This window comes from Molothrus ater, chromosome 6, assembly GCF_012460135.2.
Source record: "Molothrus ater isolate BHLD 08-10-18 breed brown headed cowbird chromosome 6, BPBGC_Mater_1.1, whole genome shotgun sequence".
In the NCBI taxonomy this organism is placed as follows: domain Eukaryota; kingdom Metazoa; phylum Chordata; class Aves; order Passeriformes; family Icteridae; genus Molothrus; species Molothrus ater.
Genome location: NC_050483.2, coordinates 10,732,586 through 10,753,171, shown reverse-complemented (window position 1 = coordinate 10,753,171; position 20,586 = coordinate 10,732,586). Strand labels below are relative to the sequence as shown.

At 39.3% G+C, this 20,586-nt stretch overlaps 1 protein-coding gene across 6 annotated transcripts in view; it reads left to right on the top strand.

Annotated features, from left to right (window-relative positions):
• The window catches only part of AMPD3 (adenosine monophosphate deaminase 3), a 38,793-nt gene that overhangs the window by 10,918 nt on the left and 7,289 nt on the right, over positions 1-20,586 (top strand). For all 6 annotated transcript variants that reach the window (XM_036384180.2, XM_036384179.2, XM_036384178.2 and 3 more), the window contains 10 exons: positions 754-949; positions 1,340-1,505; positions 3,538-3,757; positions 6,199-6,328; positions 14,122-14,316; positions 14,566-14,697; positions 15,596-15,759; positions 16,920-17,046; positions 17,850-18,013; positions 20,026-20,146. In XM_036384180.2, the coding sequence (XP_036240073.1) occupies positions 754-949; positions 1,340-1,505; positions 3,538-3,757; positions 6,199-6,328; positions 14,122-14,316; positions 14,566-14,697; positions 15,596-15,759; positions 16,920-17,046; positions 17,850-18,013; positions 20,026-20,146 (1,615 nt within the window). The remainder of the gene's footprint in view (positions 1-753; positions 950-1,339; positions 1,506-3,537; positions 3,758-6,198; positions 6,329-14,121; positions 14,317-14,565; positions 14,698-15,595; positions 15,760-16,919; positions 17,047-17,849; positions 18,014-20,025; positions 20,147-20,586) is intronic.

Here is a 20,586-nt window from a genome sequence, read left to right as displayed (position 1 = left end):
TCTGAAGTGCACATCTATCACAGCTTTCATGAGAAAAGGCAGCATTTTTAAATTTATGTGAAGGAGGAATGGGCTTGTGTATCAAAGCCATGCTGTGATATCACTCTGATAACCACATCAGCCTTCTCTCAAATCTCATCAAAGGAATAACTAGGTGCTCCTCCTTTTCCTTACAACCTGAACTGAATGACTGTGTGTGAAATTTTGTTGCCTAGTTTTGTCTGTCAACTACTTTTAGGTCTTGCAAGTTTTGGGAAGAATGGGAAGTGTGTGTAACAGCATGATAACTTACAACGATTTCCATATGTTACATTTACTCGTTTCTGTCTGATCCTTCACGAATTCTGATGCTGTCAGTCTGTAAGAATTGACCCTTATTAAAGTGAGCACAGTGATCACCTTTTCCTTCTGCACAGTGACTTCTGCTGAAACTGAAGTTGTGAGAAATGAAACAAAAACCTTAGGGTATCTTAGAGTGATTGTAAATAAATGGTGGCATATTGGGACTCACGTAGAGGGTAAGTGCATTTGTGTGTGATGTCGATCATGTGAAATGTCATTACAGTGAAGCTAAAAGCACAAGTACTTTCTGATCAGTGTTTTTTCTATGGTATGAAAGAAACAGCATTTTTCTGTTGTATTTTTCATTAGTAAAATTTCCTAGGGGGTGATTTCTTTGCTGTAATTAGTTTTCCAGTGTATTAAGTGTTTTATACCATGGCTTATTTTATGTTTTATACCATGAATTCTTAGGAAGAAAAGTTTCAAGATGATTAGATCCCAGTCTTTGTCATTACAAATTCCACCTCAGGAATGGAAAGCACCACCGGCCAAACCCGTCCTGTCTCCTGCAACGCCAGTTCTTCCAAGTGCTTTTGTGCCAGTCCAAGTGCCATATGATGTACCAGAATTCCAGAGAGTTTCAATTAGTGGGGACTACTGTGCAGGGGTAAGAAACTATTGTTTTCCCACTTTCTGTATCTAGAGGGTGTAAAAAAGGTCCCATATATGTACATCAAGTGTAAAATGCCAATATGATGGCTCTCTGCAATAAAATCTAAATTGCTTTATGAATACAGGGATTTGTTAGACAGTTAGAAGTTAAGGTCAGGTTGTTTGATACTCTTTTTAATAATAAATTGGATCAAAGCATAATCAGCTGTTCAATAAATAGGTAATATATGGTAGGATAAAAACATTTTTCTGTGTTTTGTATATTGTGTTTGGATTCTGCTCCTGTCACTGGCTTACTTGGGCAAGATCCTTATGGTCAAGCCCCCCACACTTCTATGCTAGAACTGCTATTTTTTTCCAGTATTTATCCAGGTTTTCCTTCCAGGTTACAGTTGATGACTATGAACAAGCTGCCAAGAGCCTGGTGAAAGCTCTGCTCATCCGAGAGAAGTACTCACGCCTTGCCTACCATCGCTTCCCAAGAACAACATCTCAGTACCTGTGCAGCATGAGGGATCAAAAATGGAAGGTTGAAGATGAGGTGTACCCAGGTGAATACCCTTTTTAAAATATTTAATTACATTCTAAAAAATTCAAACATTATTTTAAAATACAGATTTAAACCCATGCAATACTGTAGTAAAGGAAAGTTGTATTTTTGTGATGATCTCTTCTGACTGTCTTTGTAATTTATTGTGTTATTGAGTAGAGAATCACTAACAGGCCTAAGTTATAAATCCTGTATCTAATTTGGAACTTTGAAGCTGTCCAAACCTAAAAGCCAAGACTAGACTCTCATTGATTACTTTATTTCCTAAGCAAATAGGATGTTAAGTAGCATACTTATGCTCCCTCAGGAAAAAGCTTGTGTGGCTGTGGTTTAAAGTGAAGTCATTCCTCCTCATCTTGGCATATGGAACTAAAAGGGTTGATGAGCTCATCTACATCATAAATTGAAGCATGATACAGACATGCCAGTTAGCAAGCCCTGAGTCAGGAATGTCACAGGCAGGCTACACTTGCCAGGTGAAGACTGGAAGCTGTAGAGTCATATTTGTTTGGCATTCTGCCTGGGTAAATAAACTGATCTCTCAACGAGGCTTATTAGGTTGAACATATTCCCCCACTATGTGTGTCACAAATTATTTTTGTCTCTTAGGTGGGTTGTGTCTTGAAAGCTTTGCTTGTGCATTAAACTGTTTGCACTGCTCATTTCTGCATTAGGCTGTGAGGAGCAACCTTTGGTCTCTACAGATGGGCCACTATAGATGTGTCCATGGTGCTGACAACTTATTTTCAGTGTTGAAGTGATATTTTAAATCAATTACTGGCTTAGTGGTTGAAAGAGGGTGACTAAATATGTTTTCAAGTGTTTGTTTTCCAGAAAGAGTGTAAAGAGGACAGTATACTGAATATTCAAGACAGGGAAGATATTTTGGAACAGCTGCCAGGGAGATATTTCCAAGTTATTATTAGGTTAATAACTTTCTTACAGGTTATGATTTTAAACTTACAACACAAAAAATGAAATCTTGTTACACAATGTCTTAATTAGCAGAAGTTTGAGCTAGATAGTTATGAATATTAGAGATAAGGATGGTATCAGTTTATAGCATACATTCAGGTAATCTAGATGAATAAAAGGACCAGTAATTACTTTTCTGCAGTGGCTTAACTGAACAGGTAAAAGTAGAAACTCCTTAAGACTGAGCCAAAGAATATAGTTCAGTTGATATAAATGTAGTCAGGACACTTTGTGCTGGTTGCTTTAATAAGATGTTGTAAAAGAAGTGATGATTGTCACTCCTGTTATGAACAATGTTTGAGTGTTCACACTAGCTAAATCTCCCAGAAGTGTGTGTGAACTTTTTAAAGGCTTTACAAAACTGTACTGAACAAATCCCAACTGTGCTTCTGGTACTTTGTGATTTTATTTATGATCAGAAAGCCAAGAGATAAACTGGGTTTGTATTGTACAATTTTTGGCTTCTATGCTTCTTGATTCTATTAAAAAAATTATTAAAAAAACCTCAAACAAAACACTCACCCAAGAAAACCACGTATAAGCAAACCAACCCCCACAAACTAAAAAACTCCAATCAAAACACAACAAACCCAACTGATTCTGTGCTTAAATACGAACTTCCAAAATTGCTACAGTGAGTCAGAATGTGAAAAGAAAATAAGGAATGTGGTCTGAAGGCAACAACTACTTTATTGTTCAAAAATCTCAACTGTACTTCAACCATCCTAATTTAAATACTTCTGCCAACTCATTTTCAAACTCATTCCAACACACATTAATAAAGAATAGTATTAAATCTGTATGCATTGGTTCAGAGAACTCTAATAACATATAACATTTGAATTAATGTAGGCCTCTTTAGAGAGGGGCTGCAACTAAAGCCCATCAGAAAAAAGCTTTCTTGTAACAGCAGATTTTTATAGTAACTGAATGTGATTCTAATGAAAATACTGAGATCTGTTAGAAATTAAGCTTTACAGAAGCAGAAGTTCTTTTTGTAGTTATTTTGCCTTTTGTTTAAGTTATTTCTTCTAACTGGAATGTAAATTTGCTTTCAGATTTCCATTCACCCCCAGAAGAAAATGAAGATCCTTATAATCTGGATGATGCTCCAGACAATTTGGATTATGTTATCAAGCTGAAAGGCGGCATTCCCTTTGTTTATGACAGCAAAGAGATGATGGAGCTCAATGAGCCTCGGAGTTTGCCATATCCTGACCTGCAGACCTACACCCTTGACCTGAGCCACGTTCTTGCTCTAATTGCAGATGGCCCAACGTATGTTCCTCTTTTGTTACTCTGCCCCTTCAGGCTGCTGCTTACCTGTGGCTTAGTACTTCTCACTTCTGTGACATTTAATTCCTCAGCATACCCATTCTATAGTAATGTTTTGTTTTGCCTTTCTCAAGCATTAATGCACAATGAAAAATCTTAAAAACGAAAAAAAATACAGTGCCACCTATGGCTACCTTTCATTTCTTTGGTTTCTTAGCATCAACCGTGGCAAAAAAAGGGGTTAACAGAAAAACATCAAGAAATTGGTCAAGTGTTTCCATTCAAGTCAAATCTGACCCAAACTTCTTGAAGCATGGGAACTGAAACTTGAATTATTGTTTTTTTAATTTAATTTTGTTTTGGCCTATGCTGAACCTGAGGTTTTTAAACAGTTGTCCTAAATTCCTTCATGTCTGTTCTGCTCTGGCTGCTTGAAGAGAAACCCTGCATATGTAGAGCATACACATCAGCAACATAAATATTCAGTCTGATTTGTTCCAGATGTTAATTAACTGCTCATATGCTGCAAAACTGACCTATGTATGCACAATCAAAATAAGTCCAAAATTTCCCAGAAATGCCAAATTCCTGTGAAGTCTCTAAAAACTAGAAATGTCACTGACTACAGCTGTACTATAGTTGTTACACTCATGACAAAGCAATGTCCTTGCCTAGTGCATGATGAAAGCATGTGCATCCAGTTTTAAGTTTACTTCCTAGCTGAGGATTGGAAGCGGCACCATGTCTCATGGCCTCAACACCAGGAAAGGAAAAGAATCCACTCTAGGATGGAACTAAGCAGGAACCTGAACTGTTCTGAGCTATTTGCCCTGTGTGCCAGCACTGCATTGCTGATCCTTTGCCTGGGAGAGATCATCACTGACACTGTGGCCAGTTAGCCCCTGCCTGGTGCATTCTTTCCCCTGTCTGTCAGTCTGTCTGCCTCGTGCAGTGACAGTGGCAGAACAAGCCTGTCCCATTCCCTAAGCCTTTTCTCAGGAGCCAGCTCCTGTGCTTCTGCCAGCCTTATCAGCTCCAAATCCATGCCAGGCTTTGGTTACAGAGCAATGGGCAAATACATGCCAGTTCCAGGGTGTTGTATTCCCAGACAGACAATGAAGATAAAAGGATGAGGAGAAAAACCAGAAACAAGAGTCATGCTGAAGGCCCTTCTGCAGTTTGCACTGAAGCCTTAGACCTCAGAGTTTTAACAGCAAGCCCTAAGTAAGAGGGGCTGTAGTAGGACAAGTTAGAACACTCAGCATTGTGGTGAATGTAGGTCAGTCACCTGCTCCTTTCACTAATTCAGAGTAAGCTTTTGCAGGCTTGTCCACACTCTCTAATAAATGTGCACACCCCAAAAGAAAAAGGTCTTTCCCATAATCCTGTTGCAGAAGCTCTTCCTTTGGTATTGTTTAGCTGTTTGCAGAAGTCCTTTCCTGTCATTTATGCCCATCACATGTGGGGCTGCTCAGAGATCAGGAACCACTGTTCTTTAATCTTTGCTGTTGGTAAAGTGATGAAATCTCACCCCTACTCCTCAGGCTTGTGCTCTTTTGGATAACAGTATGACATAACAGACTTTCTGCATGGGCAAACAGGTTTTGATTAGTACTGGGTTCTGTGAGACTGGGTTTGAAACAGGCTTACAAAACCATAATGGGATTTGTGTTCTATTGAAGAGAAATTGGCAACAATAATGCAGGAAAAAGAAGGCTATTACATTAACAGTGCTACCAAAATATTGTGGAGTCAATAAGAATTGACAGATGGTAACGAGAAAACCCATGTCATTGGTTAAAAATAGAAGGAGAAACATGACAGAAGATGAAAGTGGAGATGGAGCTCTGAGTAGGCAAGTAGGAACAAAAAAGCATATTTTCTATAAAGGGCACAAGAAATTATTTTGGAAAAAGTATTTCTACACAACATATATATTCTCAAGGCATGAAAGATGAAAGCGTATTGGATCTTATCTTGGCTTCTCACATTAAATTGAAAAAGCAAATAAATTTGGAGGATTAAAAAAAATTCATAATGAGTAAGGCTGGATGACAAGTTGTTTGTGTTATATATGAGAAGATTGTTCTGTTGGAGGTACCATTTTAGAGAATTTGCAATTGGCATCCATTTGATTATAGGTTTCATGCTTTGGTCATTATTACTAAAAGGACTGCAGAGTATGCACAGGTATAGTGATGAGTACTTGGACAAGTTGAAGGACATAACATGGTTATGTAGAGTTCTGTTAGAGATTTCACTAATAACTTAGGTCTGAAATTTGCTTACATTTTTGTTAACCAGTAGGATAAAAAGAATGGATCTGTCTTGGACCTCATAAAACACCCCAACTTTGTTTTTACTGTGGAAACTCTGATGTTCTTTTTGAATTTGAAATACAACTAGTTTTAAGTTGCAGTTCATTTTTGTGTTTTCTTTTACAGAAAAACATATTGTCATCGGAGGCTTAACTTTTTAGAATCTAAATTTAGCTTACACGAGATGTTAAATGAGATGTCGGAATTTAAAGAACTGAAGAGTAATCCCCATCGAGACTTTTATAATGTGAGAAAGGTAAGTGTGACAAGGATTAAAGGCATGACACTGGTTTTAGTAGGAGTTCCAGCAGTTTTGCTTTTCTTATGGGAGGTGTAGATGACATGCACGAAGTAGTGTGTGCATACCACTCAACTGAATTAAGTTATTTTAAGAATGTTAATGTTTCTCTACATGGGAGCTCTCCAGGAAAATGAACTTGAATGTGAGTGGGTTAATTGGATTATGCTAAACTAATTTGTTTACTTATTCAGAATCAAAGGGGCTTAATTGTGTGTAGATTGCTTTAAAAGAGTGAAACAGAGTTAAGCAAATGAAGCTCACTTGGATTATGAATAAAAATATCCTTATGGAGGTTTAATTAATTTTAATGAACTCAAAAACATTCAAGTGCATTTTTCTGCTTTCATGTAGGTACGTCCTACTAGACTGTAGTAGGAACAGCTGTATAGATTTTAGATGATAATTTCATTTCATATTGAAAATAGATGTTTAAATACATGTCAAAAGACCTCCCACAGAAACTAAACTGAGGGTTCATGCTGCCATCAGTATCTGGTAAAAAAAGTCTCTGATATATTAAGTAAAAAGATTATCTGAGTTGTAGTCTTGCCTCCCTCTGAGATATGCTGGGCTATAATTAGGAGACAGGTAGGGGAATCAAGGAGCTGATTTAATTTCCTGACATATTTCCTGACACCCAAGGGAGCTGCATTCCCTTCAAAGCATGGAAGCAACAGTGTTAGGCTGCTTCCCTTTCCTAAAGTGGAGAGGAAGTAACTGGAGTTACTGCTTCATTTTGATAGGTGAGATTTCTTCACAATTGTTGCTGGTGGTTTTAGCCACTTTGGGTCCATTTTGCATTGTTTCTCTACACAACTGGAAGAGCTAATTCTCTATTTTGCAACTTCAGGGTTTACTAATCCTTCTTGTTATGTTTTGGTTGGCACTAAAGTTCATCAAAAAGTCCTCTTGGCTTTTCCCTAAAATGCCCAGTGTGTTTGTGGTAATAAACTCTCCCAGAGTCTATCACAAGTATGGAAGCAGATGAGTTGTCAGGTAAGTTCTAATGGATTTCACCCTTCTGACTGTTAAATGTATGGATGGGAGATCTGTCAGCTAATACACTCAGGTGGCAGAGACTCAGCTCCCAGCCTGACAGTTTTCTTGCATAACCCTGGAAAGACATTTGCTACGTGCCACATTGAGAGAAAACACTTCAGTAGCTGACAGAGACTTTAATAATAAAATACGTGGTGACTGAGACATGCTGAGGTGTGGATTAGGTGACTACCACAATCAGTTTGATTAGTGAGAAGCTTATAATTAACAGGATTGTACTTGCTAAGTTCAGCTTTTGATCTAGAAGCAAATGTTCAATGTCTCTGGGCATATCTTAATTATTTTTTAATTACCTGCTGTTGACTAAGCCACTCTACAAAAGGATTCATATTGCTCAAAAGCCCAAAATGTGTGTTGCTTTCCCTCTGGCAATGAGCACATTCCAGAGAGCAGGAACCAGCCTGCTCTGCTGTGCCAGAGACCATGCCTACTGCCAGGTACTGCTTGAGAAATTCCTGCTGCACACAGTTCATTTTGCCTAAAGTATTTTTGTGAAGCAAGCTCACAAGTAGTACTTTTCTGGAAAGTAAACTGCATTGTAGACACAATTCTTGTAAGCCCCCAGATGATCCTTCTTTTTTCCCTGTGTCTTGCTAACCCCAGTAATGTTTGGAACAGTAACTTCCTTGGAGTGCTTCCTTGTTAATAACAGTATCAGCAGTGAAACATTTGAAAGCCACACTTCTCAGCTTATGTTTTCAAGGTGTCTCTCTGTTAAGTCAATCCTAAGTGCTTACTGCTCACAAGGAAAGGAAGGAACAGGATTCACCTTCCCAAAGGCTGTTGGTGAAGTTGTGTATCACATCCCTCAGACACAAGTGTGGAGGTCCTAGTACAATCTGCCTATATGAAAGAGCCAAAGTAATGGATGGAAAATGCCAGAATTAGAACAGATATGAATGGAGTGGCAAGGTCAGTCAGTGAACATGTACTGCTGCCTTTAGAAAGGTGCAGTAGAAGGCTGGCCAGGATCAATTGCTAGCATGACAACCAAACATTACTGGTTTTCCCTGGCCTCCTGCCCCCTTCCTCACTTTTTTCCTGATTTAATAGGAGTTTTCCTCCAGTGAGATCATCTATTCTTAAAACCCAGGATAAGGCTCATCTTAAATAAGGGACATGCATGTTTATTTCTTGCATATTGAAATTAACTGGAATGCAGCCCAAGATATGTTTTGCATAGTTTTGCAAGCTGGGCCTGGAAAATTGCCCTTTACTAAGGACACAGGTATTCCTGTAGACAGACAAGAACCCACAGGTGGTGAGACAGTGTGGCTGGCTGCCCTTGGCTCTCCACAGGAGGTGAACAGCTGTCTGTGAGGAAAACACTAACTTTAGAGGGGACTCTTGAGTCTGCCATCAGCAGGATTCCTCACATCCTCCAGCTGATGCACAGCAAAGTGCAGGCAACACACATTTCCCACATAGCACTGCCTGCATGAAGAATGAAATGAAGGAACAAGAGTTTAGCTCTATGGTACAAACTCAGAACTGGGTCTGTCTTTGTATGTGAGGTTTGTTTGAGAAGGGCTTCCTGTATACCTCTGTGCCCAACAGCCTCAGATAATTCAGAGTAGACTTTTTTTTTTTTTTTTTTTTTTTTTTTTTTTTTTTTTTTTGGTGAAGCCAAGAGATTTTTTTACCTAACATTATTTGCTGCCTTTGTAATGGATATTCATGTACTGAATTGGCAGGTGTCCTTCACTGCAAATAGCTTTGATACAGTTGCTAAAGATGAAAAAATCCCAGCCTAAGCCTCTTTGGATATTCTTTCTTTCTATAGCCACTATTTCAGTGTGTCAGCAAACCAGACCTGAGGATATGTCCTAGCAGTGACTTTTACACATCACATTCCTGCCTGCAGGCTCACTAGTGCAGGTGCCCAACCTTGTGTGGGGAGCTGTGCATGGGAGAATGCAGTTTCTGCATTCACAGCCCTGCTGAATGCTCTACTGCAACACCTCCTGTGACATCCATTGGATGAGGGCATTGCAACTGAATTTTTATTTTTTTAATTATTGGTTAGACAAAGAGGAAGTAAATTCTAGCTGCTTTTTATGACCACAGAGTTGAAATACCACTAGTTGTACTTGCAAGAAGGAAAGTTAGAGTGGGGTTAAATGCTACTGAATCCTATAGAGCTCAAAAAATAATGAATTAAATTAGCAGATGTCTGCTTTTTAACCATTTGATTACAAGCCTTGTGAGTGAACAATGAACCTATACCTCAACTTCTCTGAGCTTTGATTCATTCAGTTTGCTTTTTTTCATTTCTTTTGTTTCCCCCAGTAGCTACTTAATTGATCAGGTGATGAAATAGTTTCATCATATAAACCAAAATGACAGTGAATGTGAAGACTTAGGGGTTAGCATCAGATCCAAAGGGAATGTCCCTTCAGCATGACATGGAATGGTGCCTTGCCACTGTTAGCTGGCAGCAAAGCTGGTTGTTGTGCTTTCAGAGCTCTGAGTGCTGCTTCTCCCCTCCTGCCCTGCAGAGATGCTGAGGCAAATTCTTGTCTCTACCCTCAGTCTTGCAAGTGGGCACAAAATATGATCAGGTGTAAAGGCATCAATGATTACAATGTAAAAATTCTGTTGAGACCATAGAGAAAGCTTTTCCTCTCTCCTTTCTTTTAGTAATTAAAAGAACAGAACGAGAAATTTTCTCTTCACAGCAGTGTATTTCTGTGTTCATGTGAATACAAACACTTGGGTTGGATTCTGCAGCCAGACAAGAAGCTGGATATGCAGGGATCCTCTTCTCATCTCTCCTGGTTTCTGGGTTGCTCTGCATGGCATAAATATGAATTAGACAAGCTCCCAAGGAGCTCTGCACAGCTCTAGGGACTATTTCTGCTGCCAGGAGCATTCCTGCACTACCCAAGGACAGAGTATTTTGTGCCTCTGCCTCTCATGCCCGTTAAAGAACTGCAAGGAGAAAATCAATCCCACTGTATAAAGCTTTGCATCCTGTCAGAAAAGCTGATGGAGTATGAATGTATTGACGAGCACGGAATTTAGCAGTGGGATGAGGAATGATTTCCCTTCAAATCAGCACTGAAGTAAAGCCTGCAGAGGATTCAGTGTCCAGTTCATGCAGCCCATAGCTGTTGGGTTAGAAATATTTACAAATGAAAGTGTATGTGTTTAGAAAATGTGGCAGTTTACAGGCTGTGGATGCTACTAATCCATGCCCTGGAGAAGTTCAGTGTTATTGAAAGGGCTGGCCTTGGCATTTGTTTTTGCTGTATTTATCACTTATCACTCTGAATCTAGCTCATATGCCCAATTCAGTGCAGCACTGTCTGTGATATGCACAGATAAGCATCCATAAAACAGATCTGAGATGGAGGTTTTGTGGAGATCTGAGTGACAGTGGAAGGAAAGAGAAGGAATGCAGGAAGAAAAGGGAGGAGGCAGAGTGGCTGAGGGAGGCAGGTGCTGGTTAGATGTGGAGGGCAAGGAGAACTCCCTCAAGCTGTAAGTTGTACACAGTAGGAATCTGCAGAGAAAGAAAGCCTGGCTTTGTTACATGGAGGATTGCTGAGTGAAGGGAATTCTACCATCCTTTAAGTGCAAGGAAGCTGATGTCCACCATCACTTGAATGATGGAATTACAAGAATTTAACCTTTATGTAAACAACTGTTTCCATTTGTTACAAAGGTGAAGTCACTGAAGGTGTAATACTGTGTTCCAAGACAGGCTTCTGTCAGTCATTCTCTTTTTCTTTCCATCGAAGATTAATGTGACCTTGAGAGAAAGGTTTTCTGCTGGGGGAGGGGACAATAAGCAGTGCAACAGGAAATCTGGTTAAGGGAATGCAGCCGGGGTTTTTTCCACTAAGGAGAAACTGGGCTGGAATGGCACTAAAGTGAATTTGAAAATGGAAGGAGAATGTTTGCAAATAGAAACAAATAAACCTTGTAGTGGGGCTGTGTTACTCGTGGTCCAGAAAAGCATCAGCTTATTTTATGTATTGTATGAGGAACAAAGTAGTAACGTCTTAAACTGGGAGTGGCTTTGTCTTTTTTGGGGGGGAGGAAGGAGGCAAAGGGGGTATTTGTCAGCCTTGTATGAATTCAGTCTGTTCAAATTGTTTTAGTAGAAGCCTTTCATAATAAATAGCAATAAAATTAGTAACGATATTTTAGCATTATAACATTTCACATAATAATAACAACGATAATGACAATAACCTACCTAACCAAATCAGCCCACTTAAGCTCTGCCTAAGGATTCTGTATTCAGATACTTCACTTAGGTAGGATTGCACCCTGCATGGTAAAAATGTCCAAGAGCATACACACTAACTATGTGCTAGGGTAGTTCAAAGCTCAAGTCCTTAAAACCTTCCAAAAAGTTGCATTTATGCTAAAAATACAATAGAGAAGAAAAGCTTATGACTTTAGACTTGAGTCTTCTATGACATTTTATTACTGAAGTTGCTGCTTTCTTAAAGGTCAAATTATACTGGGTAGTAAAAGAAGGTAGCTAAAGTGTGAGTATTCTCTGGAAAAAGCATGAAGGAGATTCCAGAAAGGTCTCTTAACTTTTGGCAGATATGTATGTTTAGGTTGAAGGAGGAGGAAGAGGTAAAAAAAAAATTAAATATATAAAGGCGGATCTTTGTTCTCAGAATAAACCTACTGTGGTTAGCTCAGCTCTAGGGCTGTGTGTGATGTGTTTGTGGGGACTGGAGAAGATGTCACAGGAGCTCACTGAACAGCAAAGGCACACTCCAGAGAATTATTTCTCAACAGGAAGCAGGACTTTAAAAGCAATGTGATCTTTGCACACAAGCAAACAAAAGAAAAAAAAAAGCCTCCTTGCTTTCCATCTTTGTCCTCCTAACAGCAGTGAATTCATGCTGATTTACATAAGGAGGAAGTGCTGTGTCTTGTTTGTTCTGACTTTTTTCAAGACTCATTAATTCCAGTAGCTGAGCCACTACTGGAACCACTGCATTCTGAAATTCATTAAACTACAGTTTTCAGGGTCCCTGCACCTGTATTCTCTGTTTATGATTTGCTTTTCATTAGCATTTAAAGCCTGGTAACTGCTGTTCACTGTAGAAGTTGACCAAGCCTAGTAGTATTTCACTGCTCCAGGAAGAGTAGAGTTTACAGTAAACAACATTAGTGCCTAACCCAGAGAAGGTTTATTAACCTGAGTAAGCACATGTATAAAATGCACTTGGGCTCAAATATCTATACAAGTACTCTGAGGAGAGTGAGATTACATTGTGTGGAGGTGTGTTTACTGTTTATACACATCATTGTTTCCTGTGCATTAATAATGTACTTTTTGTTCTGTACTTTGAGACAGCAATATGTTTCTTGCTTTTTCATTTAGCTTTAATGTGTCTGGTATATTTGAATTAGACAGTGATTAACAATTAAATGTTTAGGATTCAGTTTTATGTCCTGGTCTTTATTTATGCTGCTGACATTGACAGGATGAAGCTGCAACAACTTGTGTATATATAACATGCAAATAAAATGACTCCAGGTGGCAAGTGAAGCAGTGGCATTCCTGTGGCCTGGATGTTGTGGCATAAACCCAGGTTTACACTGCAGGAGGGTGGCTTATTCATGTGCTCTGTGATGTGCTTCCTGCTGATCCTTAAAAGCAGATAAGGATGTTGATTAGTTCTGTTGGCAGAATGTGAAACTGCAGAGTCACTGCACAAAGGGGAATGTGTTGGGCTCACTTTTTTACTGTCCGTGTTTGTAGTTTCCTGGACAGAGGAATCCTGCATGAGAGTCCTTTCAGACGTTTAGGTATAGTGGCTCCTTATCGATGGCTTATCAGAGTATTTGGTTTATTTGAGAAGTTCTTTTAGTGTTACTAAGGACTTACACAGGGAAAACTTACATGACAACCAACCCCCAGATCTTGTGAGTTGTTTCTTTGGTTTGTGTTCCAATAGAGGCTGCTCAGGGAGCAGTGCAAGCTTCTGAGCAAAAGCAAAGAAGACCTGTGGAAATCATTTGTTTCTTGTCAATACCTTATTTTTCAACAAAACCTGAAGGAGTACTCTCAGCCCTTCTGTGAATTTGCACTTCCCTTAGTGTGTGAAGAGATGTCTAAGAAAAAAAGATCTGAACAGTCTGTCAGCATTATGAGTTGCTCTATTATAATTAAACTTGGAAAAAATGGTGATGAAAATCTCAGATGAATATTCTTCAGTACTAGTGACCTAAGATGTTTCATATGGTTGAAATATCATTGAAAAAATGAATTCTGCTTTTGGAAACAGCTGAGAATTCCAAGTACCTTCAGTCAGTGAGGATAGTTATAACCACAATGTATAATTAGAGAGGCATTGTTGATTCATTAATGAAGTAAAAGGATACTAAGGGGTCAGAGTGTCCTTTAAGGAACTATCAAGTTTAATCTGAACCCAGGGTCAGTGATCAGCACTTAGAATGTATCTTGTTGAAAATGTTCCTATTTAAATAGGAAACTACTAATTGAGGGCTACTTTACTTACAGTTCTCCTTACTGACTAATTCAACCAAAATCAAAATCTCAGGGCTCTGAAACATTTTGATTTGCTTAGGCACTAAACCATTTGTTGCTTAAGTAATATTTTAGAAGGCTTTACTGTTGTCAGTGACATAGATACTTTGCTAATTAAGTCTATGTAGATGGATGATAAGCATAAATAACCTTTTGATTTCAGGTTGACACTCATATCCATGCTGCTGCCTGCATGAACCAGAAGCACTTACTGAGGTTTATTAAGCACACCTATCAAACAGAGCCCGACAGGATTGTTGCAGAGAAAAAAGGCAAGAAGATGACTTTAAAGCAAGTCTTCGAAAGCCTTCACATGGACCCCTATGACCTCACTGTAGACTCTTTAGATGTCCATGCAGTAAGTCTAGTGAAATGACAAAACAAATGGGAAAAAGCTAAGTTTTCCAAGTGTAAAATTCTAGTTATTACAATGTTTGCATGATAACTTACTAAATCATAATTTGACTTCATGCATTACAGTGCATGTTAGAAAGAAGTTATCACAGAATTTTTCTTTTCTGTGCCTTTTCTAATGCCGGGCAATTTGATTTATGAACTATTGTGTGTTCTTAAAACTATGGTTATTTAGGTTCTTTTCCTCCTCCAGGGACGTCAAACATTCCATCGATTTGACAAATTCAATTCCAAGTACAATCCAGTTGGTGCCAGTGAGCTGAGGGACTTGTATCTGAAGACTGAGAACTATATTGGTGGTGAATATTTTGCTCGTATGGTCAAGGTAAATAAGTTTCAAGCTTTTCCAGCTGTAGAGAAGTGAAGGTTTGTAATAGATTTGTCATAATTGCATACAGACCTAACACTATGGTTAAGTGATTCCAAGTATTGGGCTTGCTCCAGCAATTCCTCAGAGGAAGACCTCTGCTAAGCCAACTCCTGTTGCTTTCTGAACAGTTTTATGAGGTAGAAACGTACACGTAAGCTGTGTATGAGTTCAAAGCTGAGTTGTGGGTAGTTTTAAACTAATGGAGAGAAGCTGAGGGTCAGTTCACTGGTTTAGTATTTTGTTAGGATTTAGTTGGCTACTGGTAGTTGCTAGGGAAGGAGGAGTAGGAAAGTGCCTCTGCATAAATCTGCATGTGCACATGCATGCAAGAGGCTTCAAATTAATTTCTTAGAAAAAAAAATTAGTAATTTTTGTGATGTAGCAGGTTGTCAGCTCTTCTTGAATATACAGAAGTATTGTCTAAAATTAATTGCTGTAAAACTGCTTACTACCATAGATTGTGGGTCAGATTCTCCATTGTTCTGTGTATTTTATGTAGATGATTGCTCTAGTTTAAATAGTCTAATTCTGATTTATCTCTCTTAAAAGTAGGTTTGACAGAGGTGTTAGTAAGGACTGCAGAAGAACATTGTCCTTTAAAAAAAGGTGTTAGAGTTATTCCCAGTTATATGTACAGTTAAGTTATATTCACATGATATTTGAGCTAGCTTGCCAGTAGAGTATTTAGATGCCTAAAATAAAACAATAGATTGAAAGACAAGAGATTCCCTTTATCTTTAAAGGATGCCAATACAGTTATGTCTGCTCTGAGGAAAGTGCAATGATACATATATTTCTAGCTGTAAATGATCTCAGTGTCCATATTAAAGCAAATATATTTATTACTTACTAGGAAGTAGCCCGTGAACTAGAAGAAAGTAAGTACCAGTACACAGAACCCCGCTTATCCATTTATGGACGGTCTCCAGATGAATGGCTGAACTTGGCAAAATGGTTCATTAAGCATAAAGTTTATTCCCCTAATATGCGCTGGATAATTCAGGTTCCCAGAATCTAGTAAGTAATCAGGAGCTCTTGGTAATCTTAATAGTTTGAAATCATACCACTGACTTAATTTCTGATAATATTTAGATGGCTTATTAGCTGTCCTGTAGTTCTATTTATAAGCAATAGCTTGGGAGATTTATTTTTGACCATTGGTGCAGTTTTCCTGACAGTCTGGGGGTGGAAGACAGGAGATGGGGATTGAATCTACTCTTTATGAAGCAATTCAAAACTACTGTGAATTATTTGTAGGTCTGAAGACATTGAAACCAAAAATTACAACTGGGTGAAACCAAGCTGCATTCAAAGGCCAATTAAAATACAATTTAGTTATAAGAATAAATCAACTCTTGAATTCCATGAAGGAGTAGAAAATGCCCTGTCAAATTGTTATCATCAAGTTTAGTGACTAAATGACAGTGAACTTGGAAACAACCCAGACTGATGATTTCCAAACTTAAATCCTTGTCAGATCTTTTCAGTTTTTAAGCTTCCTTTGGGACTTTATTTCTTTGTTTCCAATAATGTGTGTTGTAATGCAGTCTCCCCTGATAATTTTGTCAGACTTAATAGCTGAGCTTCTTGTTTTGAAATGTCACAGTTGGGGTATGAGTAGATAAGGAGCTGTCACAGTCACATATATCCCCCAGAGTGTGCTTTTCACTGGGGAGAAAGTTTTTCTCCTTCAATTTTTCTTACATAGCAATTTCTGACATGCATGGCACAGTCGGCACTTGGAATAAGCCACGCACCTAGTGGCACATGGAAGTACTATCCCTTTTATCTGAAAGGCTCACTAGAGCACAGCATTCTGCTTTCACTTGGAGTAGTTACAGCTTTAGGAAACAGAATCCTCCACGAGAGGTAGCTCGTTACCTCCCCTGGTAGTAACTGGATGTCTGTGAAGGACAGGGTCACTGCTCTAAGGCAGCATCTGCCCCTGCATGCTGTCTCTATTTTTGGAGCACTTGAGAGCTTCAGTAGAGCCTGGATGAAGCAGAGTGCCAGGCAGTGCAGGAAACAGAGCACAGAGACAATCTGCCCTAACATAAACTTTGAATTTCTGAATCCTGGTTGAACTGAAGCTCTAGAATGTACACAAATAACAGAAAATACGAAAGTGAAGGACAATACAAGCTTATTAAAGAATGTGTCTATTTTTTCTCCTTCAGTGACATATTTAGGTCCAAAAATATTCTGCCTAGTTTTGGGAAGATGTTGGAGAACATCTTTGTACCTTTATTTGAAGCAACAATCAATCCCAAAGATCACAAAGAATTGCACCTATTCCTCAAATATGTAAGTACGTTTGGATTTTCTTTCTCATATGAAATGGATCCTCTACTGCTCTTTTTCTGTTCCCATACACTTCCCATACACTGTGGAGAAGGACAAGTTTCCTTCTCCACAGATTGCTTGTGTTATTATTGATGCAAAGCCCTGACACATAATTTAGTACAAGTCTGTGTGAGGTCCTATTGTTGGATAACCTGTTTATTTCCTCAGAAAGAGCTCAGCAGCTATTTATTTGTCCTTTCATTAATGACCAAAAATGTTTACATGCATCATCATCCAGGATGGGCACTTTGAGCTGTTTCTGAACTGGTCTCCAAGAAGGAGGCAGCTGGAAGGAAGCTTTGTGTAGACTGTAATGGATCTCAGGAGAGAAGTGGGATGTAGCTGCTGGGACAAGGTTAACACAGACATTTCTGAGTGTGCTTCAGATCACAGCTCTGAGCTTTGCTGGGAACCTCTTGCTTTCAGCTGCTTATCAAAGACAGCAGATGAGTTCAAAGGATTCTAGTCTGGATCTTAGGGAGTTTTGCAGCTCTGTAAACCCCCACAGAAGCCTGAAGGCTTTTGTGCACCTGGGCTTCCTGTTTGTTTCAGGAGAAAGAAAATGGGTAAAACTTTGACAAAACATGTTATTCCTGCTGTCTGCATGGTATGGTAGGATGCAGAGCAGCAGGACTGCTAGGATAGGGATGGAAATGAAGGAGGAGGAACCGGATGCTTGTTCAAACAAGTCCTGAAGCAAGAGTAAGTGGCACTGAAGTTTGCTTCTTGAAGCCCCTATTTCTGTGAATTCCTTCTCCCACCAGGTGACTGGCTTTGACAGTGTTGATGATGAATCCAAACACAGTGGCCATATGTTCTCTGACAAGAGCCTTAACCCTGACCTCTGGACCAGTGAGAAGAATCCCCCATATAGCTATTATTTGTATTATATGTATGTCAACATCATGTTGCTAAACAACCTTAGAAGGTAAGTAGACATTTTTGTATTTTACAAGCTCCCAGAAAATCAGTATCTTTCTCTCAGAATTTCAGTGTCTGGATTACAGATCTTCTGAAGCAAGGGTTATTTTGAATCACTTAGAGTTGAGTACTTGAGATATTTTGAAAATACTAATGATAGAATTAAATCAAACAAAGAATTCAGAGGTGTAGAGGCATCAGATTAATATCTTGGTTTGATATTTTTGTGTGTTTTGGGGTTTTTAACTCCTTAAAGCTGCATATACCAAACGAAACAAAAGAAACCCCACAAAACCCACTCACTGTCCTTTCTTGGCTTTGCAGCAGAGTCCCAAATACAATGCACCTGCCTCTTGGTGCCTGGCTATCTCCTGGTAATTTAAGAGACACAAAGTAATATTGTGGCACACTGGCTTAGGGGCTGCTGCGTTCAGAGACAGACCAAGTAGGACACAATTACAAACTGCACATCCAGCTAACTTCCTTTAGCAGGCTTCTTGAGCTTCTTCAGTTTAATACTTTTGAGACCAATGTCTGGGACAGTAATGCAGGGAGTTACATGACGTCAGCCTGTCAGAGCAGATTTTGGCATCAGGCTCAGGATAGCCTGAAATTCAATGTGAGGTTATATTGCTATATTTGCAGCTGACTGATTGACCTGCACAGCTCCAGCCAAGGCAGTGAGGTTATCCACTAGTGTGAGAGTGTCATCACTTACCCTGAAAGGATTTGGTTCACTTCATTTCGTTATTTAGATTATTTTAGTTATTTAGAAAACATTTTGGATTTTCTTATAGAAGGTGCACAGATTTGTCATTTTACAGTTTTATCCAAGTTAGCATTCAAAATGTTATTTCTTCTCTCCCACTGCTACTTCAAGCATTTTTTAATCATCCTATTTGATCAAAACTCATAATGCAAACACCCACCTCAAACTACCTCATATGTGCAACAATCAGGTGTAGCTGTTTTAATTCTATAATGGAAAGGACACACAGCAGGTAGCTGCAGGAAAGTCATCCCTTTCTCCTGACTTCCTTTCCATTCTCTGTAGTCTACATGCTTTTTCTGTTCCAAAGAGAGATTCTGCCAGAACTAATGCATTTCTTTTTTACCTCAAGATCATTTTGACTTACTGAATTAAAATGCCCCCAGATAATCATTAAATATTCCTTACAGCTGAGATACTGACAGAACTCACCAATGAGTCACTAACTGTTCACCCTGTTAATCTAAGTGCTTGAGTCAACACAGCCCTGACAAGACTGTTCTATATCTTTGGTAATATCAGCAAGGATGGATTACATCCTCACATCAGGAGCAATGTTACTAACTTCCACCCTAGAATTGCCTTATATTCTAACACTCCTTGTTGAAATTGTGTTTTGAACATCTCCAAATACTTGTGGGACATTTGTCTGCACTGAGTAACAGGGTCCATTATAACCTCAAACTCAGCATCACTTTCAATGCAGGTGATAATTCAGTAATTCTAGAAATTACATTGGATGTCTGGTGTAATAACTAACATTCCTAGATTACCTCTGTTTCTGAAAGCTACACTAAACCTGGTGAGATGGCAGGCTCTGATCACACTAGATACTGTTAGCTAACTCTTAGCAATGTGCTTCCCCTTCTTCCCTCATTTTGAACCAGGAATTCTGCAGCCACAGGTTGCATGGGTTTACTGAATTTTCCATCTGTCAGTTCACTCCACTGAAATCCATTCAGTAGCTGTTCAGCTACTGTGTACAGTGGGTAGACAGTTGCTAAATGAGATGTAACTGGGGAAGGCAAGAAGACACAAATATGTCTGGTAGTAGAAGGAGCTTGGATAGAGGGACCTGCTCTTTTGAGCAGCCCACCACAGGTAGGCCTGGGTAGATGTCACATCAAACTGTACGAGAATATGTAACCTAATTTTCTTCTTTTTAAATCTCAATATTACTGGTAGTTATATACCAAATAGATAAAGAACAGTGCTTCCTTTTAAGGGAAACTTGCTTTTAATCTCTTCAGGGAAAGAGGCATGTGCACCTTCCTGTTTCGACCTCACTGTGGAGAAGCTGGGTCTATCACACACCTTGTTTCTGCCTTTCTGACAGCAGACAACATCTCTCATGGATTGCTCCTGAAGAAGGTATTGCTCCTAAACTAATCACTGTGTGCTCAGACATCCATCACTGGTTCAAACAGAGGGCACCAAATGGACATTTTTCATTAGTTCACTTTCTTAGCAAGGCACAAGTAACTCTTCAGTTTGGTCAGAAACTCCACCCAGACCCCCCCCAACACCAGAACACGTGGACCTGCTGGAGGGAGTCCAGAGGAGGCCATGAAGATGTTCAGAGGGCTGGAGCACCTTTCCTGTGAGGAAAGGCTGAGAGCACTGGGGTTGTGCAGCCTGGAAAAGTGAAGGCTCCAGGGAGACCTTCCAGTAGCTAAATGGGGGTTACAAGAGAGCTGGAGAGGGATTTTTTGCAAGGGCATGTAGTGACAGGACAAGGGGGAGTTGAAAGAGAGTAGGTTTAGATGAGATATTAGGAAGAAATTCTTTACTGTGAGGATGATGAGGCCCTG